The sequence below is a fragment of the Sus scrofa genome, chromosome 9, assembly GCF_000003025.6.
Source record: "Sus scrofa isolate TJ Tabasco breed Duroc chromosome 9, Sscrofa11.1, whole genome shotgun sequence".
Taxonomy (NCBI): domain Eukaryota; kingdom Metazoa; phylum Chordata; class Mammalia; order Artiodactyla; family Suidae; genus Sus; species Sus scrofa.
Window position 1 is genome coordinate 103,308,666 of NC_010451.4, and position 27,915 is coordinate 103,336,580.

At 39.5% G+C, this 27,915-nt stretch overlaps 3 protein-coding genes across 5 annotated transcripts in view; 1 reads left to right on the forward strand and 2 right to left on the reverse strand.

The window, feature by feature from the left end:
• The window catches only part of NAPEPLD (N-acyl phosphatidylethanolamine phospholipase D), a 98,364-nt gene extending 98,011 nt beyond the window's left edge, over positions 1-353 (reverse strand). The window contains exon 1 of the mRNA XM_021102562.1: positions 237-353. The gene's annotated coding sequence lies outside the window, so the exon portion shown is untranslated. The remainder of the gene's footprint in view (positions 1-236) is intronic.
• Positions 7,496-20,988, forward strand: PMPCB (peptidase, mitochondrial processing beta subunit). Its single transcript, XM_003130241.4, has 13 exons — positions 7,496-7,653; positions 8,637-8,777; positions 9,506-9,592; positions 9,970-10,099; positions 13,541-13,739; positions 14,204-14,283; positions 17,265-17,377; positions 18,232-18,375; positions 19,153-19,313; positions 20,315-20,400; positions 20,479-20,567; positions 20,727-20,802; positions 20,892-20,988. Exons 1-13 carry the CDS (start codon positions 7,555-7,557, stop codon positions 20,954-20,956), a joined length of 1,470 nt encoding a protein of 489 aa, XP_003130289.1. The 5' UTR covers positions 7,496-7,554; the 3' UTR covers positions 20,957-20,988.
• Positions 21,208-27,915, reverse strand: part of DNAJC2 (DnaJ heat shock protein family (Hsp40) member C2) — a 32,727-nt gene continuing 26,019 nt past the window's right edge. For all 3 annotated transcript variants that reach the window (XM_005667716.3, XM_003130242.5, XM_005667717.3), the window contains exons 8-17: positions 27,766-27,857; positions 27,564-27,685; positions 27,023-27,172; positions 25,582-25,670; positions 25,435-25,504; positions 23,933-24,117; positions 22,904-23,004; positions 22,672-22,779; positions 21,625-21,779; positions 21,208-21,359 (exon numbers count right to left, since the gene is read on the reverse strand). In XM_005667716.3, the coding sequence (XP_005667773.1) occupies positions 21,285-21,359; positions 21,625-21,779; positions 22,672-22,779; positions 22,904-23,004; positions 23,933-24,117; positions 25,435-25,504; positions 25,582-25,670; positions 27,023-27,172; positions 27,564-27,685; positions 27,766-27,857 (1,147 nt within the window). In that variant the 3' untranslated portion in view covers positions 21,208-21,284. The remainder of the gene's footprint in view (positions 21,360-21,624; positions 21,780-22,671; positions 22,780-22,903; positions 23,005-23,932; positions 24,118-25,434; positions 25,505-25,581; positions 25,671-27,022; positions 27,173-27,563; positions 27,686-27,765; positions 27,858-27,915) is intronic.

Here is a 27,915-nt window from a genome sequence, read left to right on the forward strand (position 1 = left end):
CACAGGCTTAGAGCTTAGTGTTAAGGGGTCCTTTTTCCCCCTTCTTTTCCTGTTGCTGTGGCAAACTGAAAGAGACTGGCAATAAAGCCAGATAACAAAATAGTCACTCTGCAACAGCTAACCAAACTTCTCGAGATAAAACTGTGTATTTGTTTTCTGTGGCGGCACAAGTTAACATAAATTTAGGAGCTTACAGCAACATCCATCTATGGGCTCACAGGTTCCAAATAGCTTACCTGAGTTCTCCATCGCAGAGCTTCCCAAGACTACAATCAACATGTCAGAACTGGCGTCTCTTAGGCTTGGAGTCCTCTTCCAAGAACAAGATAGTTGGAAGAGTTCATTTTCTTGAAGTTGTAGAACTCTTGACATCTTACTTCTTCAAGTCACTGAGATTTTTTTTTTTTTTTTTTTTTTTTTTTTTTTTTGATTTTTTGTTTTTTTTTTTTCCTTGCGCATATGAGGTTCCAGGCTAGGGTCGAATCGAGCTGTACCACTGCCTACGCCAGAGCCACACGCAGATCGAGCCGCGTCTGCACCTACACCAGAGCTCACGGCACGCCGGATCGTTACCACTGAGCAAGCAGGACCGACCGCAACCTCATGTCTAGTCGATCGTTACCTGGCCACAGAATCCTGGAATCTTTACCTCTGACCCTTTTACCTATTTTATTTTGGGTCCTGCAATGATTCTCACAGCTAGCTGCGTTCTTCATCCACGCACGAGCCGAATGATCCACTGCTAACAGTCACCTGACCCTTTTAAAGGGCTCACCTGATTAGGCGACATCCCCCCAGGATTATTTGATTATCTGAAATTCAACTTATTAGGTACTTTAATTCCACCTGAAAAATGCCTTCACCTTTGCCATATAATGTAACCTAATCACAGGAATGAGATTCCATGGGGGGGGGATTTTTATAAGGGTATGGGTTATTGGGGGACATCTTAGAATTCTACACGCACACTGAGACTAAAAAGAGATCAATGGAAAAAAGGTTTCATGCAGCTTATGGATTTGGTGGGAATTTTTAAAAATACTTTTATCATTAATTTCTACTTAATGGATTAGAGATCTCTATACAAATTTGGTGAAATCAGCCAGGTTTAAGAAGAGAGGGATGGGAGTTCCCATTGTGGCGCAGTGGTTAACAACCTGACTAGGAACCATGAGGTTGCGGGTTCGGTCCCTGCCCTTGCTCAGTGGGTTAAGGGTCCGACATTGCCGTGAGCTGTGATGTAGGTTGCAGACGCGGCTCGGATCCCGCGTTGCTGTGGCTCTGGCGTAGGCCGGTGGCTACAGCTCCGATTCAACCCCTAGCCTGGGAACCTCCATATGCCGCAGGAGCAGCCCAAGAAATGGCAAAAAGACAAAAAAAAAAAAAAAAAAAAAAAAAAAAGACAAAAGAAGAGAGGGATGCATACAGGTCTAGGTAGATAGATAATCAAAATTGACTTGATTAGCTTCCCTCCCCGGAAATCTAAATTACTTAATTGGGAAATCATCATTCCTGCAATTTCTGAATTGCCTATACTTTTCTCAGATACTGGATGACTGAGTAAATGATGAAAATAGTTTCAGTGCTTACTCCTCTAAGAATCTCATACCCATGTCTGAAGAATGCATCTTGCAACCCAGGCGATTTCATACTCTTGCAAATATTTTTTTGAGATCTATATAGAAGATTCCTCTACATCAAATTAGAACCTAGATTCTGTCTTCTTCCTCTCTTCTCTACCAAGCCCCTGGTAGAGGGCTTCTCGTTAAGATTTAGCAAGTTTAAGTCTATCCTAAAGATACCACTGGAGTCATCTGGAGCAGAATATTTGTCTAGAAGGCACTGTAGGCCTTCACCATGGGAAAGACAGTGTCTCTAGGAAGATTTGTAGAGTGAATAGAGCCCAGGGGCAGGAACTTGCACTGGACATCAATCCAGGGCAAATCAAGGAGGACTGAGTGGATGACAAATGGAGAACAAGATAAGGAGGTAATGTGTGATGTAAGAGTCCCAGAAAGACCACTGAGTGTGCAAAGATCCTCACACTTTGGAGTCATCTAGACCAGGAGGAAATGAAGGTGAGGAAGACAGAAAATCAGATTTTGCTGGCATCATAAATCTGGGACTTAGTTTCCTATAGAAGAGAAATGGTGGCCTGAGTGTGGGTAAGTAGGAGTTCAGAATTTTCAGAAATTATGTTTCTTCTACTATCCTTTATTACTTGATTTCTAGATGATAAACACAAACCAGAAATTTGAGAGCTGCGAAGTTGTTGGTACAAAGTTCCCTACATTTTCTTCTGCCTCTGCCCTCAAGGACAAATCAGGCGACCTCTAAGTATTATGCCCACAGACGCATACTCATGCAAACTCTGCCACATTCAGGTCATAGAAAAGTGCACAAGAAAGACTTTGACAATGGACGTGGGGGCCATGAGCTACATTCCCAGGGATTGACTGTGGCCTCTGTTCCCATGGTGATTATACATTCAACTCAGGGCCTCCTTCCCACACAGCATAACATCCATTAAGAGGCAAAAAACAAAAGGAAATAAAGCCAAAGCACTTCAATGAGTCCAAACTGGGCACAAAGGCTGCTAGCACCACCACCAGATGCAGGGAGCTTCTCGAACTGTCGCATTACACATCTCATAGCACACTAATCGCTCCCTCCTCATTAGGGGGCCATTGTAGAAAAGGCTGGATCAGGAAAGCTTTATGAAACATGCAAAGATTTTTTCACTCCAGTTCATTTGCAGTTCCCTTGATTACCTTATTAGTTATGCCCAGAAGAACAATTCCAAATTTTTCTTCCCATTCCAATTTGTAAGAACCACTGTGACTAATATGTCTGTGTGTGTGTGTGTGTGTGTGTGTGTTTGAGTGCAGGGTTGTGATACATGAAGATCAATAGATAGAAACAGTACCATTCCCAAACTATTCCTCTCCCATAATACAAAAATATTTTTGGAACTGTAACTTCATTTTTTTCCCCTTAATTCCACTTCTTATTTTAAGACAGTTGTAGATTCACATGCAGGTGTAAGAAAAATAATGCAGAGAGATCTCAGGCACCCTTCATCTATTTTGCCCTAATGGTAAGGTCTTTCACAAGTGCAACCCAATATCACATCCTGGAAATTGACAATGATATAATTCACTGACCATCTTCATATTTTGATAGTTTTACATGCATTCCTTTGTAGATATTTATTTCTATGAAATGTTCTCACATGTGTAGATATGTGTAATCATCACCATTTCAAGAGAGAGAAAAGTTCCATCACTTCCAGGATCTTGCATGCTACCCTTTTATGGTCATGCTCACCTCCTTCTCCCTGTCCTCCTCTTCTTTCTGCCTCAACCCCTGGCAATCAATAATCTCTTCCCCATCTCTGTGATTCTGTTATTTCAAGAACGTTTTAGGGAGTTCCCATCGTGGCTACCTGGTTAAGGAATCCGACTAGAAACCATGAGGTTGCAGGTTCAATCCCTGGCCTTACCCAGTGGGTTAAGGATCCGGTGTTGCTGTGAGCTGTGGTGTATATTGCAGACATGGCTTGGATCCCGAGTTGCTGTGGCTGTGGTGTAGGCTGGTAGCTACAGCTCCAATTGGACCCCTAGCCTGGGAACCTCCATGTGCCATGGGAGCGGCCCAAGAAATGGCAAAAGGACAAAAAAAAAAAGAATGTTTTATAAATAGGATCGTGAAGGACATAGCCTTTTAAGATTGGCATAACTCTCTTGGGGTCATCCATATTGTTGCTTTGATCAAGAGTTCATTCCTGTTTAGTGCTGAGTAAGAGTCCATAGTGTGAATGTACCTCAGTTGGTTTAACCAAGTACCTAGCAAAGGACATTTTGGATTTTTTCCAGTTTTTGGCCATCATGAATAAAGTTTTTACTAATATTCATGCAGATATTTTGATCTCTGGCATAAATGCCCAAGAGTACAATCTCTGGGTTATACAGTAAGCACATACATAATTTTTTTTTTTGGTTTGTTTTTTTTGCAGAGGGGGCTGCACTGGAGGTATATGGAAGTTCCCAGGCTAGGGGTTGAATTGGAGCTGTAGCTGCCAGGCTATGCCACAGCCACAGTAACATGGGACCAAGCCACATCTTTGACATACACATACAGCTCATGGCAACACCAGATCCTTAACCTACTGAGCGAGGCCAGGGACCGAACCCACATCCTCATGGATACTAGTTGGATTCATTTCCACTGTGCCACAATGGGAACTCCATGAATTCTCGATTCTATTACATTGTCTACTCTTTCTTTCTTTCTTTCTTTCTTTCTTTCTTTCTTTCTTTCTTTCTTTCTTTCATTTCTTTCTGGCTGCCTCCATGTCATATGAAAGTTCCCAGGCCAGGGATTGAATTTGTACCACAGCAGTGACCAGAGCTGTTTCAGGAACAACTCCAGATCCTTAATCAGTGGCACAGGGAACTCCTGATTGTCTGCTCATCTATGTCAAGATCACGGACATGGATGATCATAATAAATAATAATAAAGAAAAAGTTTGGAATATTGTGAGAATTACCAAAATGTGATACAGAGATACTATGTGAGCAAATGCTATTGGAAAAATGGTGCCAATAGACTTACTTAATGCAGGATTGCCACAAGCCTCCAATTTTTAAAAAACATAATCTTTGAAGCACAATAAACTGAAGTGCAATAAAACAGGGTATCTGTAAATACATTTCAGGTCAAGCCCTAGCTTTTCCTTTTAAGCTTCTTGGTTTGCCTGTTATCCACTACCTCCGGGCAGTCACAAAGTTACAACTGCCTCAATATTTTTTGACAAGGATCCCCAGAAAAAGGCTTTTTGCTTTAAGCCAGGTCAAATAAAAGCAAACTTGCAAGTGAGATCAACCAGGGAAGCCCTAGACAGGTCAAATAATCTCAGCTCTCTGGGTCTGAGGCCTTGGAGGAGTTCCAACCCAATTTTGCTCCCTCTGGTGGCTGCCAGGCTGCTGATTTTCATCTTGGCTGTGGGATATTGGTTTTCAAGGCTACCATGGAGTTAGGAGGAAGGGGTTAGGGACAGAGTTAAATATTATATGTTTAAACATTTTTAAATTAATAAACTACAAAGCTCTTACTGAGATTTAACTGTTTTTATGGAGAAAAAGCTCCCCAGATCACTGCAAGCCTTTGTTTAATTTCCAGAGTACTGAAAATGTTGATTCTGGCCATTTTTTTAAAATCAGCTTTCTCATTTATTTTATGAAAAGAAGAGAGAATTTTCAGAGGTTTTTATTCTGTCATTTCCATGACATCCTACACTAAGTTAGAATTAAGATGTGGTAAAATTTCTCAGATACTTCTTGTGATTATACCTAAATATATTTGTATATATGTATGCATGTTTGTAGTTCTTTATTAATGTTAACACACCTGTGTTTTAGAATCATGAAGGGATAATTGTGGCTGTTTTTATTATGTAATAGATGCTGTGGGCTGAATTTGTGGATCATAGCAGAGGCGAGAAGTGGAGAGAGATGGGTCTGGAAAGATAAGTAGCTGTCAGATCAAGAAGGGTCCTATTTATCATACAGATGTTCTGAAGGTCAGGTTCTTATCTTGTCGCAGAAAGAATTCAGAAACGAGATGGAAAATTGAAAAAAAAATGAGGATTTATTTAAACGAGAAATACACTTCTTAAAGAGAAGTGGGCAGAGAGGCAAGCAGCTGCCCTGCATTTTTTGGCACACCAGTTATATAGGGCATCTAATTTTATGGGTGGAATATTCAAATCCCTGGGAAGGTGGGCTTTGGGGGTCATATTCCTTAATTCTCATCCCAGCTTGATCTTCCCAAAGCGAGGAGGGATTTTTGTCCTTATTTAGTTTTATTAGAAGCGTCATGGCGTTGGTGTATGATGGGTACCTGTTATCTGCATAACTAATTTTTATTATAATTTTATTATAGTTAGGGCATAATGAGCAACAGGTTACATCCAGCATTGGAGATTCATGCTCTTTGTCTGCCTCTAGGGCACTTATCACCCCAAAAGGTGTGGCTTCCTATTAGTCTGGAGGTTCCAGCTTTTCTCTATCCACACATGGGCCCTGCTATTTGCATGAGGTGTGGTTTCCTGCCATTTGGCCCCACGCACCCCTTCTCTGCTTGTGTCTAACTGTTTGCCTGCTGTCACTTTATCCTGACCCAGGGAAGTTACTGTGGGGTTCTTTATAATGGGACTGTCATGCTAAAAGGTGCATTCTTAAAAGATGCCTTGGATAAAAAACTATGACAGTAGGGCTAGAGCAGATTCAAGAGGTAGGATGTTCAGAGTGGAAAAAAGGGAGCTGAGGATGAAATCCAGGTTTCTGGCTTGGAGGTCTGGTGAATGGAAGTATCATTGGCTGTTTTGCATTGCATATACAGGAAGCAACTTAGGGGCAAGACAGTGAAATGCATTTTGGACACGTTGATATTGAGGCACCAATGGGATACTTCAGTGTAACTGTCTAGTCACTGAATGGTTAAATGTGCCTGGAGCTCAAGAGAAAGGTCTGACTGTGTAAACAGGGTAAGTCTTCAGGTCAAAGTGGAAACCCTCAGGGAGAGTGTGCAATAGGAGAAGAGGCCCAGACCCAGGGAAATACCAACTTTCAGGGTAAAAGGGCATGGACTTTAAGAGCAAAGCTTTGGAGCCACACAGCCTGTAATTAGCATCTTGACCCCGGGCAAGTTATTTTACCCCAGTTTCTACCTCTGTAAAAAGAGTATGAGAAGAGCACAATTAGAAGTTCCCTGGTGGCTCAGTGAGTTAAGGATCCCTTGTTGTCGCTGCTGTGGGGCAGGTTTGATTCCTGGTGAGGGAACTTTTGCACACCTGGGCAAGGCCCCCCAAAGAAGAATAGCACACTTAGAACAGTGCTTGCTATTTTTAGTTTCATTAAGAGCTTTGTGAATAAACAGCTGCCCAAGAAGGTGAAGAAGGGACTAGGAGAAGGAGGAAGAGCTCTAAGATCAACGTGGAAGAAAAATTCATACAGATTTATGTCAAATTAAGCCAGTAAGACTATATGATAAGGTTACAGGTCTATGAAGTGTTCATTTTTCAGCAATTAGCGGCTTCAGCAAGAGCAATTTCTGTAGCATGGAACGAGTCAGACTGTCGAGTGTTGAGGAGTGACTAGGCGTCAACACTAATACCTCCTTCCCCTCACCACGTGTCTCCTGTAGGAGATGCTTCCTCCATGGACAGTGAGTTATGGATCATATTCCACTTCTTCTGATTAATTTCATCCACTGATGGCATGATACGTTGCACCACGTTACCTTTATCTCTTCTACATTTGTACCTTGAACGTCTTAGGTGATCAAAGTAACTGCTGATACAGGGGTTTCTGCAGCTTCCCAAATTGCTGTTATTTAGGGAAACCGCTCAGCACCACATCCAGGTCTATTTCTTCCACAACCGCTTAGAGGAGTGCCATTCCCATCCCGGCCACTAGGTGGGTCCCCTCCTCACGTCTGGGACCTCCGGTCACGACCCCGGAAACACATCCCTCACACTGTCCAGAGCGGAGATGGCGGCGGCGGCGGCCCGAGCGGTGTTTTTGCCCGCGGTGCGGAAGCGGCTCTGGGGTTTCTCCAAGAGGCTCTTGGTCGGAGGCCCTGCAAGGCAGGTGAGCTTCCCTTCACTTGTCTGGATGCCGCCCGGGACCAGGCCAGGGCCTCTCCCGCTGGACTCCGCTCGGCGACCCTGAGCCGTAGGCTGTCGGCCCGGCCGCGCGAGTTGCCACCCCCGCCCCCAACAGTGGGTGTGGCTTCCTCCGCTGGGATACGGGGGTCATCAGGTGGCCGGGGAGGCTTGTCACCCGCCGGGGCTGAGCTGGCTTTGGTCACCCGCAGTGCGTGACCTGCCAGTGACATGAGACATGACTTTGGTTGCCGGCCCCTTCCCCAGTTACTCAAAAGTTCTTGTAAAGAGTACGTGTTGGTTACTGCAATCTCAGTGGTTGCAAATTGGGGGAAATCAAAAAGTGAGGACACCCTCTCTCACACACACACTCCCACTCCCCAGATATCTGTTTTTGCCTAAAACTCAGTGTCTTTATCCTCACCTCTGCTTCCTGCGAACCCCAGGGTAGCTAAAGGAAAAGTTTGTATGTTTCTCCTCAGAGACTGGCTTTCTCTAGACTTTGTGGGACTTTTAACTTATGTATAAAGGAAAAGAAAGACTGCGGACAGGCGTGTAGTCCATAGTCAGCAAATCAATCAGCCAGTGTCTTGAGCCTTTCTTCCTATCTTCTCTTTTTCTGCCTTTTTCAAGACTTAGTTTTTTTTGAACAGTGGGAACCTTACACCAATGTTATGTAGGTATTTTTATATTTTTCTCTCCCTTTCTTGCCCCTTGGCTTGTTCCTTCTATAGTGAATATTCAACATTTCTTGGAGAAGTATTCAAAGCAGTTTTCTCTCTGGATAACGATGGTCGCTTGAGGAATGTTCCTAGACTAGGCCAGAGGTGTGGGTGGATCCCAGTGGAATAAAAGTTGAGGGGGAAAGAGTACTTTATAGAGAGGGTCTTTGTGAGATAGATTTGGTTTTCTGATCAACTTTCATGTTACAATAGTGATGTTTTACTTCGTCCCTCCATCCCCAACCAGTCATTATATTTTGGAGGAAACAGATTGAGAAGTACACAGGCTGCTACACAAGTTTTTCTGAATGTTCCTGAAACGAGAGTAACCTGTTTGGAGAACGGACTCAGAGTGGCCTCTGAAGACTCTGGGCTCTCAACATGCACAGTAAGTGTTTCGGCATCAGTTTGACCTCTCATTAGGAGAGAGCAAATTACTGACTTTAATTTAAGCTTTTCAGTTAGTTGGCAGGTGGTTGAAAATAGGGGCAGTTATTTTGCCTTGACAAAAGTGATTCTCACTTGTGAATCTCTTCTGTACTACTTCTATACCAGGTACTTGTGTACTTTAAGCGTCTACACATCTGGTTCTTGAAGCCTGTCATTGTCATGTAGTGTTGATAATAATGAGAGAAGTATATTTGCTAGACTACTCTGTCAGATGTTTTCATATATATTGTCATACTTGATCTTAAAAATAGTTCTTTTTAGCAGGGATCATCATATCCATTTTACAGTTGAAAAACAAGATCAGAGAAGTTAAGTGGTTTTGTCCTGGGTCACACAGCTAATATTTGACTGAACCAGGATTTGAACCTAGACTTTCTGACAATCCGTGATGTTCTTTATACTATGCTTGTTAATTGACTGCAGTAACACACTGAGCTAAGAATCCAGGTTCTTAGTGAAGCTGGTAAGTAGGCTTTGTAGCACCTTAGTAGCCTGATAACCAGAATTTTTAAGTCTCATGGTTCTTAGGATTGTACTGTCAATCCACTCAAGTTAAGACTGGAAAGCACTTGTCAGAAAAAGAAAGAAGACTGCCCCCTAGTTTTACCCCATCCCTCAAAAGAAAGAAAATAATGTTTTACTTAATTCTTCCTTGATTGCATTAAGGTTGGGCTTTGGATTGATGCTGGGAGTCGATATGAAAATGAGAAGAATAATGGAACAGCTCACTTTCTGGAACATATGGCTTTCAAGGCAAGCTCTAAGACATTTTTAATGAAGTCTTTAATAAAAACTTTCTTTAAGAGACAGTAAGCACAAAATCTCATTCTGTGGCAAGGAGAACTACGTCAATAGTATAGCATGTTTTAATTTTTTTTAAAAACTTCAGGATATTTCTGAAATAATTACTTACAGTTTCTGTGTAGAGTTGAAACAAGGATTTTTTCTGGGGATGTAAGGGTCATCTGAAAGTGTGCCACTACTTCTAAAACCTAATATACTTTGGAAATAAAGTTTGATTCTTCCATCAGACTGACACAGGCTTATGTCCTCATGTAAATTGTCTGAAGTGTTAGAACAGGTGAGGAATAAAGGAAGATAGCATAATTTTTTTTCTTCTTTTATTTCAGGGCACCAAAAAGAGATCCCAGTTAGATTTGGAACTTGAGATTGAAAACATGGGTGCTCATCTCAATGCCTATACCTCCAGAGAGCAGACTGTATATTATGCCAAAGCATTCTCTAAAGATTTGCCAAGAGGTATTGTTATTATTTATACCGCAGATAGGTAATTTTCATAGAGGTTAAGAAATAATTTAGTACTGTTTTCATTATGTCTTTTAAGAAAGAGTAACACCCAGAAATGTGAAAAAATGAACCAAACTCTGGATGAGGGGCACCTATTTTTATTTTTCCTCCAAATATGACAAATGATATAAAATATTTATAGGCTGCAAGACTTGTGCAAGCCAGGCCCTAACACTTGATTCAAATATTGCTTCCTCCAGAGTCATACCTGTGTAGCGAACCGTTTGTAATTGGTTTATATTATTTGTTTATTTTTACTGCCTACTTTTTTGTTGGTTTTGTTTTTTTTCTCTGTCCTGTTATCTGACTTTTTTTTTTTTTTTGGCTGTGCCCACAGCATGTGGCAATTCCTGGGTCAGGGATCAAACCTGTACCACACCACAGCTGCAACCTGAGCCACACTAGGATAATGCCTTAACTTGCTGAGCCACAAGGGAACACCCGTGATCCAGTTTCTTTCTTTTGCACGTGGCTAATTTTCCCAACACCGTTTATTAAGGAGACTCTCCTTCTCTCATTGTGTAGTCTTTGCTCTTTTGTTGTACATTAATTGATCATATATGCCTGGGTTTATCTGGGCTCTCTGTTCTGTTCCATTGATTCCGTATTTGTTTTTATGCGCCATAAAACAAATACATAGTTTTGATTACTATACTTTCTAGTTTGCAATCAGGGAGCATGATGCTTTTAGCTTTGTTCTTTCTCAAAATTGCTTTGGTTATTTGGGGTCTTTTGTGGTTCTATAAAAATTTTAGGATTGTACCTTTTATTTCTGTGAAAAATGCCTTTGAGATTTTGATAGGAATTGCATTGTCTGTACATGCTTTGGGTAGCTTGGACATTTTAGCAACATCAATTCTTTTTCTTTTTTTGTCTTTTTTCTATGTCTTTGGGCCGCTCCCGTGGCATATGGAGGTTCCCAGGCTAGGGGTCGAATCGGAGCTATAGCCACCGGCCTACGCCAGAGCCACAGCAACTCGGGATCCGAGCCGCGTCTGCAACCTACACCACAGCTCACGGCAACGCCGGATCATCGTTAACCCACTGAGCAAGGGCAGGGACCAAACCCGCAACCTCATGGTTCCTCGTCGGATTCGTTAACCACTGCGCCTCGACGGGAACTCCTCAATTCTTTTTCTAATCCATGAAGACTGAACATCTTTCCATTTTCTTGTGTCATCTTCAATTTCTTTCATTAATATTTTGAATTTTCAGTATACAGCTCTTTTACCTACTCGATTAAATTGATTCCCAGGTATTTTATTCCTTTGGATGCAATTGTAAACGTCATTGTTTTCTTAATTTTTCTTTCTGTTAGTTTGTTGTTAGTGCATAGAAACACAACAGATTTTTTTATGGAGTCTTTAGTGTTTTCTGTATATAATATCATATCATCTGCAAATAGTGATAGTTTTACTTCTTTTCCAACTTGGATGCCTTTTATTTCTTTTTCTTGCCTGATTGCTCTGACTAGGAGCAATTTTTTATTCCTTGTTTAATATAAACACTCTGAGTCCTGAGCAAAATCAGCAAATGTTCACTTATGAGATTATTGATGATTTTTCTCATAGCAATAAAATAAAATAGATTTTATTTTTATTTTATAGAAATAAAATAATTATCCTGACAGCGTAGCACAGCAATTTTTAATAGTTACCATGTTTGTAGAGTGTTTACCGAAGGACAGTTATTACACAAAACATTTTCCCAGTGGGAGAATTAACTAGAAAATATAGCAGTGTTAGTGCTAAGTGGTGAAACAATTAATCTTTAAGGTCCTTGAATAGTTGAAGTTAATTTCATTACTATGAAATTTTGGATTCCTAATAATAGGCTTTTGTTAATAACGTTTGAATGCCACTTTATTTGTATATATGTAATTTGTGTATAGATTCTCTCCTTTGATCAGCATAGTAATCAGGTAGGTGTCTCCACTGTGTAGTTGTGGAAACTGAGGCCCAGCTGTGACTTTCCCAGGATCACATAGCTTAGTGGCTTACTGTGGACCGAAATGCATGTCTTCCCACTCAGATATACTGTGCCAGTTTGCTTTGTCAAAACAACAGAACGAAACACTTACCTGCAAATTAAATTTTCATAACGTGATAGCTTAACTTTTGCATTAAAAACCAATGAAAATGAAAACAGTGGAGGGTGTGTTGATTTGAATTGCAAAAACCTTGGTAAAATTCTTAATGATTTCCTTGGAAGTAGTTTTTGCCCAGGACTAGTTAGGGACTAGGAACAAAGGGTTAGGCCAGGCTCCTTGGGCTAGATTGTTCATTCTAGTCTGTCTCTCCTTTACACAGAGAACAGCAAGGAAAGCAAGAAAGAGGACTAGAGGAAGAAAGAGAGAAGGAAGAGGACCTTTTTTTTTTTTCCTTTCTGGTTCTGGCTCAGAAGGACAGAGCTCCTGTCAGTGGGGGTGGAAATGGAAAAGAGAGGGGCTCTGTGAGGAATCCAAAGTGTTAGTGCTCTCTGAAGCACATCCTACCTGTGGAGTTGGCCTTAGGCTTTTATCCCCTCAGCCGGGTGAAGCTGGTGTGGGAGGTAATGATTAGACGTTCAGACGGGTGGTCTCCAGACTTGTATGATCATCCATTCTTACGATGATCATCCATAGCACAATGGATTCTTAATAGCACAATGTGCCCTTCAGTTCACTTGTGGCATTTTGCAAAAAATGTTCGTTTTTGTATAAATATTTGAGGGTTCTATCAAATTTTCCCAAGGGCCATTTTTTAAAACCTTTGATAGGCATAGGTATTTCTCTTCGGGTACCTGTCCTTTTCTTCAGATGTTAACTGTTCCAGTTCTGTTGGATTATCTTATCAATGACTTTGCTAGTGGTAAGAGTCTAGCCAACACTGACCAGATGGGTAGGAATAGACACTGGGATTAAGTGGGGAAAGATAATTGAGAGGACATTAATTCTATAAGGGGTTCACTGGGGGCATATATTAGATTATAATGATTCTTGGCTTCGTTATGTAGTAGCCTCATTACTCTGGGAACTTGGATGGTAAATACTTGGATGATGTTGACTCCCTGTACATACCTGACATTCTGACTAGTTTTTTCCTTTGTCATTTTCGCAGAGAACAATATATAGTCATATAGCGATTTCCATGGCATTTTTAAAGTAGTTGTAGGCAGAGTCATTACAAGTGTTGGAGGGACTTTTGGCAAATTTAGTTTTCCCCAGGCTCACCTGTACCACAGGGGATTACATTTTTCATTTTAATTTTGTCCTTTTAGGTGTATCAAATGTATAGTTATCCTTTAATCAGTATTGAGTGATGGTCAGTATCATGATCTGATGCTAGCTTAATAGAGTTTAATAGCAAAAAGTGAGATTCTTGGTGTTTCCTCTTATGCATTATTTTCATTTAGCTGTAGAAATTCTTGCTGATATAATACAAAACAGCACATTGGGAGAAGCAGAGATTGAACGTGAACGTGGAGTGATCCTTAGAGAGATGCAGGAAGTCGAAACCAATTTACAGGAAGTTGTTTTTGATTATCTTCATGCCACAGCTTATCAAAATACTGCACTTGGACGGACAATTTTGGGACCAACTGAAAATATCAAGTAGGTATAATTTGCATTTTTTTCGAGAAAAATTTTGAATTGTGAAAATTAACATTCAGAAAGTATGTTTCAGAAAGTAATTTTTTACCCCAAATAACCTGAACGAAATTGTGCTTAACTATACTTGAGCCCCACCTAACTCCCAGGTGCCTGGGCTTGTAGCTCCTTCTATAATAAACAAGTGATGGTATTCAGTCTTTTTTTTTTTTTTTTGATATAAAAATGTTGAAATTCTTTGTACTTGTTGCACATATATCTTATTTCTGATTGCATTTAACTTAGGAGTCGAGTCACAGCCATTGTAGAAGCAACATCCAAGTAGTTACGTTGTGAGCCACATGGGAAGTTCATGATTGCATTCAACTTAGAATACCTTTAGGGTCCAATTTAATTTCAGGTATACTTTGTGAAGATATGTGCTTTTATATTTCCTTTTAATACTGCTGCTCTTACTCCATTTACAGATCTATAAATCGTAAGGACTTAGTCGATTATATAACCACACATTATAAGGGACCAAGAATAGTTCTTGCTGCTGCTGGAGGTTAGTCCATTTAAATTTCTGACCATTTGAAAAACAAAGTGATGTGCATATCAGTTAGATCCTGCTGGGACATGTCTTTACAGTTTTCATTTACACAGCCATTTGTTTAATATTGTGTAAGGGCAGTGTGGAGCACTGGAACCAGACTTTTCCTCTATTTCTTTTTTTTTTTTTTTTAGTTTTATTATTATTAGAGTTGATTTACAATGTTTTGTCAAGTTCTGTTGTACAATAAAGTGACCCAGTCACATACATTTCCCTGTGCTGTACAGTAGGATCCCATTGCCCATGCATTCTAAATATAATAGTTTGCATCCCCTCATGCCCAAAATGCCCATCCATCCCACTCCCTTCCCTTCTTTTTCTTTTTAGTAGAGTTTTTTTTTTTTTTGTCTTTTTGCTATTTCTTGGGCTGCTCCCGCAGCATGTGGAGGTTCCCAGGCTAGGGGTCTAATCGGAGCTATAGCCACTGGCCTACACCAGAGCCACAGCAACTCGGGATCCGAGCCACGTCTGCAACCTACACCACAGCTCACGGCAACGCCGGATCCGCCGGATCGTTAACCCACTGAGCAAGGGCAGGGACCGAACCCTCAACCTCATGGTTCCTAGTCGGATTCGTTAACCACTGCGCCACGACGGGAACTCCAGTAGAGTTTTTTAATAGGAAAACTTGGGGATCCTCCAATACATAAGTGTACATACATAATGGAATTTACTTGCAAGAAAAGGGCAAATGAATGAACGGGAAGATAATGACACTTGTAAGATAGTGTTCTACAGTTTGGGAATCTCTGGAAATTTTTAATTCTTTCTTTTTTCTTTTTTTTTTGATCTTTTTGCCATTTCTTGGGCTGCTCCCATGGCATATGGAGGTTCCCAGGCTAGGGGTCCAATCGGAGCTGCAGCCTTTGGCCTACACCAGAGCCACAGCAACTCGGGATCCGAGCTGCGTCTGCAACCTACACCACAGCTCACAGCAACGCTGGATGCTTAACCCACTGAGCAAGGCCAGGGATCGAACCCGCAACATCGTGGTTCCTAGTCGAATTCATTAACCACTGAGCCACAACGGGAACTCCATTCTTGAAAACCAGCTTCATCCATGGTCAGGCATGGAATGAATATGTATGATGTTTATTCACTCTTTGATGTGTTCATTCATTCAGTAGATCTGCTAATTACTGAAAAGGAGAAGTATACAGGGGGTCATGGGAATGTTTAATGGGAACTTGAACATGCAGGTGGCATTAGGACAAGACTTCTTTGTGGATGTGTTTGAAGCCAGTGAATGAAAGAAAATTCATATTAAATTTTGCTAGGTTTCCTGAAAGTCCGAATTTAGACAAATAGTACATTTTATTGGTTTCCAGTTTTGTTTTCTTTCTCTCATTCTCTTTTTAGGACAAAGCAAAGATATGTGAAACGTTCTTTAATTTTTCTTCCTTTAGCAGTGACATTAAATGAAAATAATAGTTACCCTGGATAGACTTTGAGCTAACTCAGGAATAATGATGAAAATGAGGATTAAGTATCTTAAACATAGGACCTTTGTATGCCAGACAGTGTGCTCTGAAGTTTCCCAGGTAGTAATATTGTTTCTGAAATGACTGTGCTCTCTGGGGTTCAGCATTTGGAACTGGCATGGGAAATGGGAAGACTCTTGGTTGGATGAGGCCTCAACAACCAAGCTGTCTGGGCTGTCTCTGCCAGTATTGTGAAAAAATGGATGATGCAGCAGGTTTTATCACAGTTCATGGGTTCATTTTGACATTGCCAAAGTTGAGATATCTTAATAGCAGTTAATGGCTTGCCCTAGATTAATTAGCATTTTTTCTTACTGGTACGTAAATGATGATATTCCTTATAAACAGTGGCATTTTAAATTCAGTGAAATAGGTCAGGCCTAGCATCATTAAAAAAGAAAAGGATTGGCTCCTCTCTCTTTTGGATGGAGCTGAGTAGAAGTGGTGTTAGAGCAGGAGCTGGCTATGTGGAACATCCAAGCAGGAGGGCTGTAGGTGAAGGTGGTCAAACAGTGGAAGTGCTGATTGTCAGGCGCTGAGAGCTGAGTGTGTAGTCATGGTTTTACACTCTCTGCTTGTTACCCTTGTACAGCCAGGGTCTTCCTGTTGTTTCATCACCCTCTGGATACCCAGGGTGGCTCTCCTGCATACTGATTGTGAAAAGAACCTATAGTCATTCACTGTCTTGTTTTATACCATAGATTTGTTTGGGAATTATGGATGTACATTGTGCTCTTATATTCTGAAAGCACGTTTCAGTTAGAAAAATCTTGCGATATTTTTTAAGGCACTTGTGCACGAGCCTAAATTTATCTTGTAAATTTAAGAATATTTCACTGAATCTTTTTGGGTCCCAAGTAAAGGATAGGCATCTTAAGGGTAGATTGAAAAGTAAAGGATATAGAATCTAAGAAATTCTTAAGTTTTGGATGGCCAATAGTGAATATTTGGATAGTTATGGATTTATTCAGAAATTTATATGCAGTTATTTTGTTACTGAATTCTGATAGCAGAGCACAGAGAATGAGGCATATATTGTGTCTAGCTTTAAATGATACAGAGCTCATATTTCTTTCCTACTTCAAAAAAAGTTGTTGAAAAGTGACCCTTTTTGTGAGTTTGCTTTCAAGGACTTTAATTACGTAATATGACATAATTTTGTGTGAAAAGTGGTATTGTCAAGCTGTTACCTTATCAGTGATTCCATTGGTGTGTTGATGAAAACTGTCAGTTCTTGAGAATGAGAAAGCTGTGCATTGCCAAGCCTTGTGACACCAGGGAAGAAGTGCTGTGTGAGCTTACTCTTCAGTGGCTTTTAGGGAGTGTCAGTAGTACATGTGTAACTTGTTTCACGTTATACCACCATGAACTTATTGTAAACTTAAGTGTTAGTCATCGTTGTGTGCTTTACATTGTACTGCTATCGGATACATGAAATATTTTCCTTCAATTTAGGAGTTTCCCATGATGAACTGCTTGAATTGGCGAAGTTTCATTTTGGTGACTCTTTGTCCCCAGACGAAGGAGAAATACCAGCTCTGCCTCCCTGCAAATTCACAGGAAGTGAGGTAGGGCAAGCCTAAGCTAGTATTTAACCCTTTGGGTTTCTCATGTTGTATTTATGAATGAGTGTACAAAATGTGTCTACTTTTAGCAGTAAAATGGTAGAAAACAAAGGCTTAACCCGAGGATGGACTCAATTGCTTATTCCATGGATACTGGATACTGTTCAGTGGATATTGTTCCATGTATTTAACACCTATTTTTCTTTCCTAATGCAGTAAGGCTTTAAGGACAATATTAGTCTTTGTGTTTTTTCTTTGACACTATGCCTGTTTTCCTATGGTAAGGCGTAAGAGTAAAAACACCCCATATTTTGACTTTCGTATCAGGCTTATTCTTAGCTAAGTTCTGCTCACAGTACATTTCTGAGGGCAGCTGCTAAAGCCAGAACTTGTAGTATCTGCTACATGTCAGCCCTATCTTTAAGCCTCATTAGAAGCTTCGTTTGCCACACTAGGGATGGTGCTCATTTAGTAGTATTTGGAAGGAAGTCTGATGTTGGCAGTGGCATAGGACTGTAGCATTGGCAGTACTAAAATAAGCCTGTATGTCAAGATTAGCTTAAATTTAGATAAAATAATTCAGACTGACAAAAGATTATTTCTGCCAGTGAAATAATGGAGACCTTTTGACCAGTTAATTATCTGGTGGCTGTGTCTGTACCATTTCACTTGGAGAGCTTTTGGTGAAGTTCTTATAGATTAGACTTTACAGTGTAATGAGGCCCGATTGTTTAAAAAACAAGAGTGTCACAGTGAGTGTTTTAACTCTGCAGTGAACAGAACTGGTGAATTTGTTTCTTGTTAAGTATGTTATATAGTGGTAATCTTTAGAGCTTTGTATTCTTTTTCCTAAGTAGATCCGAGTGAGGGATGACAAGATGCCTTTGGCACACCTTGCAATAGCTGTTGAAGCTGTCGGTTGGGCACATCCAGATACAATCTGTCTCATGGTTGCAAACACATTGATTGGCAACTGGGATCGCTCCTTTGGAGGAGGAATGGTAAGTGATTTTTGAAGTAATTTTCCATAATAAATGAGAAGATGGTGTGTATAGTATGAATTTTGACTTAAAATATAAACTGATCCAGGATTGCATCCTGGGCCAGAAAAAAAATATTTTTTTCTTTTGCCATATTGGTAAAATTTTAAAAAGGATAGAAGGATTCATTAAAAGAACTTTATCAATGTTAACATCCTGATTTTAATCATGGTACTGAGGTTAATTTTTCAGAAGCGCATACTTAGTATTCAGGGGTAAAAAATATCTGTACTATACTCTCAAACAGTTGAAAAACATGTTAGAGAATCCTAAAGCAAAAAAAGTGGTAAGTCTGAAATTACTTCAAAATATAAAGTGTGTATGTTTGTACTCATAGATTTTGACAAAATTATTTCCTACAAATATTTTAGGCTTCACATGGCAATATAATTTCAAATCTTTAAGCAGCCAGCCAAAAACACTGCAAATTGGGTTGATAATAATTTAGTATTTCAGAAGTGGGTACGGCTACTGTATTACTTTCAAGGATTCACTGCTTTAACATTGTGAATTTTTCTGGGGATGATGCATTTGCTGGTGAGGTTAATTCTAAGTCTTTGTTTCATGGAATTTTAGTTTTATTATTGAGATATTGTTGGATAAAACTGAGAAGAGAAACTTGGCTTCAGGGCAGTCAGTTTTCACATATCTCAGTTTTCTTTCTGATAATCTGGACAAGTGTTCCTTATTTGTCCAAATTATCAGAAATCTTGGATGATTTTTTTTTTTCCCTTACAGAATTTATCTAGCAAGCTGGCCCAGCTCACCTGTCATGGCAACCTCTGCCATAGCTTCCAGTCTTTCAACACTTCCTACACAGATACAGGATTATGGGGAATCTACATGGTTTGTGAACCAGCCACTGTTGCAGACATGCTCCATGTTGTTCAAAAAGAATGGTAAGAAAATAATTTAAATCTTGCTTATAATTCATGTTTTAGACTAGTTTCTTGTTGATACTGTTGATGGTCGTTAATTTTTTTATGATGTTAGTATTTTGTTAAGAGAGCAAGACTAAGCAGTAGCAGTTGTTGCAACTTTTTTAAAGATCACAGGTGTTTCTTCTAAGTCTCATGTGAAGCTGATTTATACTATAGAAAATTCTTAAATTAAGAAGCAGATTACCTCAGAAAGATCCTAATAGGTAAAAATGTTCAAATGCCAACTAGAATTATAGGAAGTATCTTAACTTATCTGGCTTGGAAAAGCAGTGTTGTGAAAATGAATATGAATTTGCCATTGCTAAAAGAAAAAATGTAGTGTTTTAGTCAAAACTACTACCTTGAGTTCTCCTGTGGCTCAGAAGGTTAAGGATCCAGTGGTGTCACTGCATTGGCTTGGGTTGTTGCTGTGGCATGGTTTGATCTCTGGCCTAGGAAATTTCACATGCTGCAGGTGTGGCCAAAACAAAAACCTAGTAACCTTGAGACAGAGGCCCACGGCTTCTTGGAAAACTTACTTTAGTCCCTTTCCTCCACCACTCTCTAAGTCTAGTTGGATTGTAATTATTATCTAATTACTAGGTTTAAGTTAGACTCAACTGGATTCTTTTGCAAAACCAATGACCCACTGACCTGTCCCCTAGCAAATCAGATTCCCATAGGCTGGGATTCATGAATTCTCAAAATGACTATAGTGTCTCTCAGAATGTGGTTACCCTATTTTTATATTGTACTGATCTCAATTAACACTAAGAGGCAAATAATCCGTAACATTTTAGCTTTTGCTTAACTGTTGGGATCATTAGTAATTTCAGCTTCTTATTAAATTGAAATCAATCACTCGCACATTGTGTAATATGTAAAATATAGTATCCCTTTTTTCTTTAGGTCATGAACTCATAGAACATGGAACATTTTTTCAAACTACTTGATGTTTGACTTTTCCAAATGTTTTTTAGGATGCGACTCTGTACAAGTGTCACTGAAAGTGAAGTTGCACGAGCCAAAAATCTTCTGAAAACAAACATGTTGCTGCAACTTGATGGTAAGAGAATAAAGACATCTGTTTTTCACATGGTCGATCTGTGGGCCAAGACTTAGTTTTCCCTTCTCTTTAAAACAGGTTCCACTCCCATCTGTGAAGATATTGGTAGGCAGATGTTATGCTATAATAGAAGAATTCCCATCCCTGAGCTTGAAGCAAGAATTGATGTAAGTAGTCCTTAGATACTGCTGGGTCTTGTGTAAAATGATTCTTGTTACAAAAGCTGTGGATATATCTCATATGTCTTGCTTTAGATCTAAAACCTTCTATAGAATGGCTTTACTACTACAAAAAAGCTCTGAATGCTTGTTTCTTCAACTTTTCAGGCTGTAAATGCTGAGACAATTCGAGAAGTATGTACCAAATATATTTATGATAAGAGTCCAGCTGTTGCTGCTGTTGGTAAGCCCGGCTCCTTTTCTCCTATGCAGAAAGTTGGCTAAGTGTTTTTCTTCTATTCATTTTTAACTCTCTTTTCTTTTAATCCTTAGGTCCCATTGAGCAGTTACCAGATTTTAACCAGATTCGCAGTAACATGTGTTGGCTTCGTGATTAAGTTTCTTAATAAAAATATTTTGAACACATATACATGGGTGTGTGTATATATATATGTATATGTATATATATGTGTGTATATATATATATATTTATAAAACTAACAGAACTGCAAGTCCTGAAGAATGAAATACTGTGTCAAACTTTGAAAGGCTGAGAACAGTGGATCTTTCTCTTTTGTTCTCTGAGAAATTATGCTGGAACAACACACTAAGTGTAATTTTAAGAATGAAAACTTTGTACAGTAAAGTATAATTTTAAGAATGAAAATTTATACAGTATTTTCAGTTTTATTATAAAAATGCACACACAACAAAGATTGTCATAAGTCATTTCTTGGCTCTACTTGCATTCAGCACTTGCTCTTGAGCAGCTTTCTTTGCTTTTACCATCTCAACAAGTTCCTAGGAAAGGAGAAAGATGTTATTTAAACTAAGAAGTTAACAGAATGTGCAGACATTTCCAGTGTTTAGTATAAATATGAAAAACACTCAAACTGGATAAATCTGTACTGAAAAGGTTGATTTTTTTTTTTTTTTACTAACTACCAGAACTAAAAAGTTTCTAAGGTTGGTTATTTCTAATAACGGCCCCAGACTACTGTGGTATTGAAATAAGCACAAAATGTAACTTAAATGATACGAAATCTGTAAACTAAAGATCTACAACCTTATATCGCTTCATGCAGTCCTTCTTTGTCCTGCCGGGCACTGCTTCTGCTATTTTTTCCCATCTTTCAGGTGTATTTACTGGGTACGTTTTCAAAGCTTGTTCCAAAAGCTTCTGTTCCTCTGTTGTCCAGGGGGTAAAATCTGTGCATGGACCTGTTTAAAAAATGTTTTTATTTGAATTTTTTTTTTTTCTTTTTGGGGCCACACCCATGGCATATGGAAGTTCCCAGGCTAGGGGTAAAATTGGAGCTATAGCTGCCGCCCTACACCACAGCCACAGCCACACTGGATCCAAGCCATGTCTGCAACTTACACCACGCTCATGGCAACGCTGGATCTTTAGCCCACTGAGTGAGGCCAGGAATTGAACCTGCAACCTCATGGTACCTAGTCAGATTTGTTTCCACTGTGCCACGATGGGAACTCCTCCATATCCTAATTTTTGACAGAAGTTTATCTTGGCCCACTTCCCCAGATGAGTCTTTTGGTGCACAGATATCTTGGTAAGTGCCAATTTGAATCTGTGATGTGCAGTCTTAAACACATTGAGATTAAACACATATATATGCCTTTTTTTTGGTCATGCCCACAGCAAGTGGAAGTTCTCAGGCTAGGGACTGAACCTGTGCCATAGCAGCAACCAGAGCCAGAGCAGTGCCAATGCCAGATTCTTAATCCTCTGCACCACAAGAGAACTCCCATATATACCTCTAAGGATTAATAAGGAAAAAAAACTTGAGAGACCTCAAATCTCAGGAAAATACCTCAAAGACTTTTTTAAGCACAGAAGGAAATAAATGCCTTCTATTTCTAGTCTCACAACCTAACATTATACTTATCAGAATTCTGTTTTTTAAATCAGATTTAAAATATACAGTTGGGCTGTTGAGTTCAAAAACAATCACAAGTCATTTAAGATTTTTCATAAACCTAGTTCCTTAGTTACAAAACTTAGCTGGATGAGACCCTGGATCTTGTATATTCTCACATGATATGCATACATGGCTAACATTTTCTACTCACAGAAAAACAGAATTTTCATTACCTTCAAATCGTTCTGAAGGTGTTGCATTGTCTGCTTGAGGCACCACACCGTGTTCTTTTTTAAACTTATCAAAAGCTTTTTTGTTTATGTCATCTTTTTGATGAGGGTCTGAGAAGTGAAAAAAAAAATTTTAATACAGATCATCTCATTTAGTCTTCTATTAAATTGCATAGATTATTTTAAAATACATATTCAAGAGAGCAAAGGAACTGATTTGGCAAAACTAACTCACCAAGTTTTTGAAGACTCTTTGCTTTGCCAATAACATCTTTGGCAGTTCTCTTGACTCCAGAAGAAGAATGTATGTTCATGTAATTAGCAATAACTTCCCACCTAAAGGAACCGATAAAAAGAAAAAACAAAAACCAGAACGATCCCACATTTTTAATGAAGTGTTAGCTACAATATCTACAGAATTAGCTCTAAATTGATGGACTAATTATTACAATTTCCTGGACTATGATTTTTGCTTTTTACATGTTTAAATCAATGACTATGCATATAATTTTGGTTTCAAGTGTATACGAAACCTTAAAAATTCTGTGTAAAAAGCAACAAATAAAAGCACACATTTGCGTATACTGCCATTTGGACACATATTAGGGAGATAAATCATTCTGAAGACAGAGACTTTAGCTTTCTCATCTACAGAATGAGGGAGGCTGTATCTCCAAGGCTTCTCTGAGTTCTCAACTTAGACTTTGCAGTAAGCTCCAGTTTGAGGCAGAAAGCAACAAAGAAGAATTAAGACAAACTATACAACACAAAACCTAGTGTCTAGTGTGAGCCACGATGGAATAAGCCAACATGTCAGTCAAGATTTATGTCTCATGACCCTTAATTTCCCAAGAAACTGAAAAGCATCCTGCTTTATGTATGGATATGCATGTAAGGGTGGGTGTTCTGTAACATGCTGCTATTTGAATGCTTGTCTCCATTATCCCTAGGCTCCAGGATGTGAAGAGAAGTTTCATTAAAACCAAAACCTTGGAGTTCCCATTGAGGCTCAGCAGTAATGAACCCGACTAGTATCCATGAGGACTCGGGTTTGATCCCTGACCTCGCTCAGTGGGTTAAGGATCCAGCATTGCCGTAAGCTGTGGTGTAGGTTGCAGATACAGCTCAGATCTCACCTGGATGTGGCTGTGGTGTAGGCTGGCAACTGCAGCTCTGAATGGACCCCCTAGTCTGGGAATTTCCATATGCTGCTGGTGCAGCCCTTAAAAATACAAAATATAAAATAAATTTTAAAAGCCAATACCTTGAATTTGTTCCAGCAGGGAAGAGGTTCACAGCTTTAATCAGTAATTGCAGATCATCTTCTGACCAGTGTTTACTGCCATTTCCACCTCCGCCAGTTGATTTCTCTGCATTCTTAGATGCTTGTCGCATACGAGCCTCAGCTTCCTCTTTCTCTTTTCTAATTTGCTCATTTATTTCTTCTATCTACACAAATACCAGAGGTAAGTCAGGGACTTAAAGCATCTTACTACTCTAACACACCCTTTCTGGCTAGGGCTCTGTGGTTCTCTAGGACCCTACAGTCCCCCCAGGCCAACCCCCAAACCAGAATCAGCTTTTCCTCACTCTGGCTTCCAGGTTGCCTAGATTCTGCAAAGGTTGTGCTCGAGGAACCAAGAAGCAGCCTTGGCCTGACCTACCCTGTATTCCTCTACTTGCCTTGGACACCACCTGCCAAGTCTATAATCAGCAGGTTTTAAACCCACAAGGCCACTGCAAAGCTCACCCCCATTCTTCCACAGATAACCTCATTTATTCTCTATAACAAGGTAAAAACACAGCAAAGTGGCCTCTGTTTTATCTTCAAGTTCTACCCTTTATGTTGTCACTTCCAGTATCATCTTCAAACATGCACACATGGAAAAAAGAAAACTTTTACTTGCTGTTGCTTCTGTCAGCTGATATTTTGGAGTCATCTCTGACTCATGTCCCCACTTCAATTCCTTAGAACCAGTCACCAAGGCCCAAAGATTTCAGATGCTCATCATCACTCATAGTCCCAAGGCTTTGCAGTGACTAGTCACTTAACACTGATCCAGTGCATCCTGCCTACAAATGCCAGATTAAAAGCACACCTGTGCTACTCAAAGACCCGTGGTAATGGAAACGGTCATCGTGGTACTAAAAGCCTGCTTAATTTGGCTTTACTCTTCCTAACCAACTTCATCTTCCACTCCCCCCCTAACTTTCTACTCCAACCTGTACCTAATAGTTCAGCCTTGCTGGCTGCCTCAACCTGGTGTTGGAACTTCCCGTCTAAACTATAGCATTTGCCAAAAATCCTCTACCTTTTGGTCCTTAAGGCTTTTCTATTTAGCTTAACTTTTCGAACTCCTTGATGGTAACAACAGTATTAGGTATTTCTCCAAATCGCCCAGGCTCAGTGCTCTACAGGTACTAACACTTGTTGCTCTAAACTGGATTTCTGGGCCTGTTTCCTCATCTGTAAAATAAAATGTGTAGACTAGATAGAATAAAAATCTCTTTTGGTTTCTAAATATTATCCTACAAAAATGTTCAAGAGTGAATAGCTTTTTTTTTCTAAAAATAATTTTGAAAAAAACTGATTAAGGTGTAAATCAAAAAAACTACATATGTTAATAATCATATACACTTAAATACACACAAAGCAAAGTGAGAAACTGTCCCTATAGTTACATGGCAGGCAGGGAAATACTATGAAAACAGTACTAAAGCAGAATTAAATGCTAAATGCAGGTAGAAGTGATGTTTTCCTATTACCTGTTTTTCCAGAGCAGCCTTTCCTACTTCTTTTGTAGATGATGTGAGTGTTTCATTCAAGCACTGTAAGCTTAAAGGAAAAAAGGGGGTGAAACTTTATCCTAAGCCCACTGGAAGACTTCAGGATAGCAGCTCTATAGTTAATACCTTGATAGTTCAAGCCGATCACAAAGTTTTTCCACTTCTTCCATCATTTTAACGCGTTCGGCTTCATTGTCAGAAAAGTGATTCCAGGTCTAGAAGTGTAAACATAAACATTTTCATCTTACATCTACTGGCACTCAAGAGCATATCCACAATTACAAAGCATGTCGTTCTCAAAAGGTTCTTAAGTTGAACAACCGGCCTCCTGACGACTTTCCATGGCACTTTTCAGGGCTCTCCTTGGCCAGCCAGCATGACAGAAGCACTACCAAATGGAAGGAGGAGCCAAAAACAAACAGGCGACGGTGCAGAAGACCTCTGGATGTTATAAAAAAATGATTCCTCACACAACCACTTAAGACCCAAGAAATTCTATATATGACTCAAACTGAAATCCCTTTCTAGTGTGTGCCAAACTATACAATTTACTGGGACATTTTAAATGTAAATTAGAGGAAAAGATAGTGTGTTAAGAAACAGCATGCATCTGCAAAAACTTACTAAAGATTATGCTTAGGAAACATCATGATGTTCCTGGATGAACAAGAATTGAAAAGTACTTGTATTGATTTTATTTAGATCCTAATTTGAATAAACCAACTATATAAAATGACATTGAGATAATCAAGGAGCTCTGAATATGCAGCAAGTACTAAAACAGTAAGCAGCTTCTTTTTTTAGGTTTGAAAAATGGCAAGATAGTTAAAAACAAAAACAGGAGTTCCCGTTGTGGCTCAGAGGTTAACGAACCCAACTAGGATCCATGAGGATGCAGGTTCGATCCCTGGCCTCATTCAGTGGGTTAAGGATCCGGCGTTGCTGTGAGCTGTGGTGTAGGTTGCAGACGAGGCTCGGATCTGGCGTTGCTGTGGCTCTGGCATAGGCTGGCAGCTTCAGCTCCAACTGGACCCCTAGCCCGGGAACCTCCATATCCCTTGGGTGCAGCCCTAAAAGGCAAAACCAAAAAAACCCCAAAGACAACAAAAACGAACCCTATCAGAGTTGCATACTCAATCTACATGTCAAATTTTAAAAAGTGCATTTGAAAACATTTGTTTGGGGCGTTCCCATTGTGGCGCAGCAGAAAGGAATCCAGTATCCATGAGGATAAGAGTTGAATCCCTGGCCTTGCTCAGTGGGTCAGGGATCCAGCGTTGCTGTGGGCTGTGGTGCACACCGCAGATGCAGCTCAGATCCTGCAATGCTGTGGCTGTGGTGTAGGCGAGCAGCTGCAGCTCCAACTGGACCCCTAGCCTGGGAACCTCCATATGCCACAGGTGCAGCCCTAAAAAGCAAGAAACAAAAACAAAAGCAAAACACAAAAAAAATTTGTTTTGAGATAAAATGTGTGTAACAGTTTAATTATATTTGCATATTGAGAAATATTTCTGGCTTAGTCAGCAATCTGATTTACTTATATGCTTGTTCAATCAGTCTGACGTACCTTGCATGAATTTCGAAGTTTTTGCCTTTCCTTCTTAATGGCTTTTTTCTGGATATCTTTCTCCTTCTTTGCCAATAATGCCTGTTGTCTAACCTCCTCTTCTTCTTTCTCCTTTGCTAACCGAGCAGCTTCTAATTCAGCTTGTCTTTGCTTTAATAATGGGGAATAAAATAATTTAACAAGAAACTTATAACTCCTAAATGCTCTATAATCTTATTCAAAAAAAAATCTTTAATAAATTAGAAAAAGGTAAACATCGACTTATCAAAGACTGAAGGAAAAGCAGACGGTAAAGTTCTACAAAAACTTACTAGAAATGCAAAATAGGTATTAGAAATAAGCATAGTGTTAAGAAATTTATATAACATGATGTTCTTCTCAGTAAGACTTTCTGGTAAGAAGATCCTTCTATGAGTACACCAAATGTCACGAGTCATTCAAAGTAATATCTAATTCTCTGCCAGATTAGTTTTAAAATAATTCTGAAGATTGAAGATTTTTATGAACATTTAAAGTCCAACTTTATCAAATGCCATCTTACTTTTTCTTTAGCTTCTTGTTCCTTCCGTTTTGCCTCTGCTTTTGCTTTCTTTTCTGCTTCTTTCTTGGCTTTTTCTTCTTCCTTAAATTTTTTTATCCTTGGGTCACAGCTATATGCATTATCTACCAGAAATAAAGTTAAAATCTTTTGAATTTCTAACAGCTAATTAAATAACTTTCAAAAAACTACTGATTATATTTACCAACTAATGTTCTTATTCTGTTCATTTCTTCTTTTTTTCTCTGTGCCCTTGTTGCTCTGTTCTGTTTTTCAATCCATCTCCTTTCATCACGACTATAAAACAGAAAATATTGCGGACAAATTATTGCTTACAGATGGTATGACAGGAAAA

Excerpts from the sequence above, each read along its gene's own strand:
- PMPCB (XM_003130241.4), top strand. The coding sequence starts at position 7,555 with ATGGCGGCGGCGGCGGCCCGAGCGGTGTTTTTGCCCGCGGTGCGGAAG. Across the intron at positions 8,778-9,505 it reads CTGGGCTCTCAACATGCACA|GTTGGGCTTTGGATTGATGC; the intron begins GTAAGTGTTTCG and ends GATTGCATTAAG. Across the intron at positions 19,314-20,314 it reads CATGTTGTTCAAAAAGAATG|GATGCGACTCTGTACAAGTG; the intron begins GTAAGAAAATAA and ends AATGTTTTTTAG.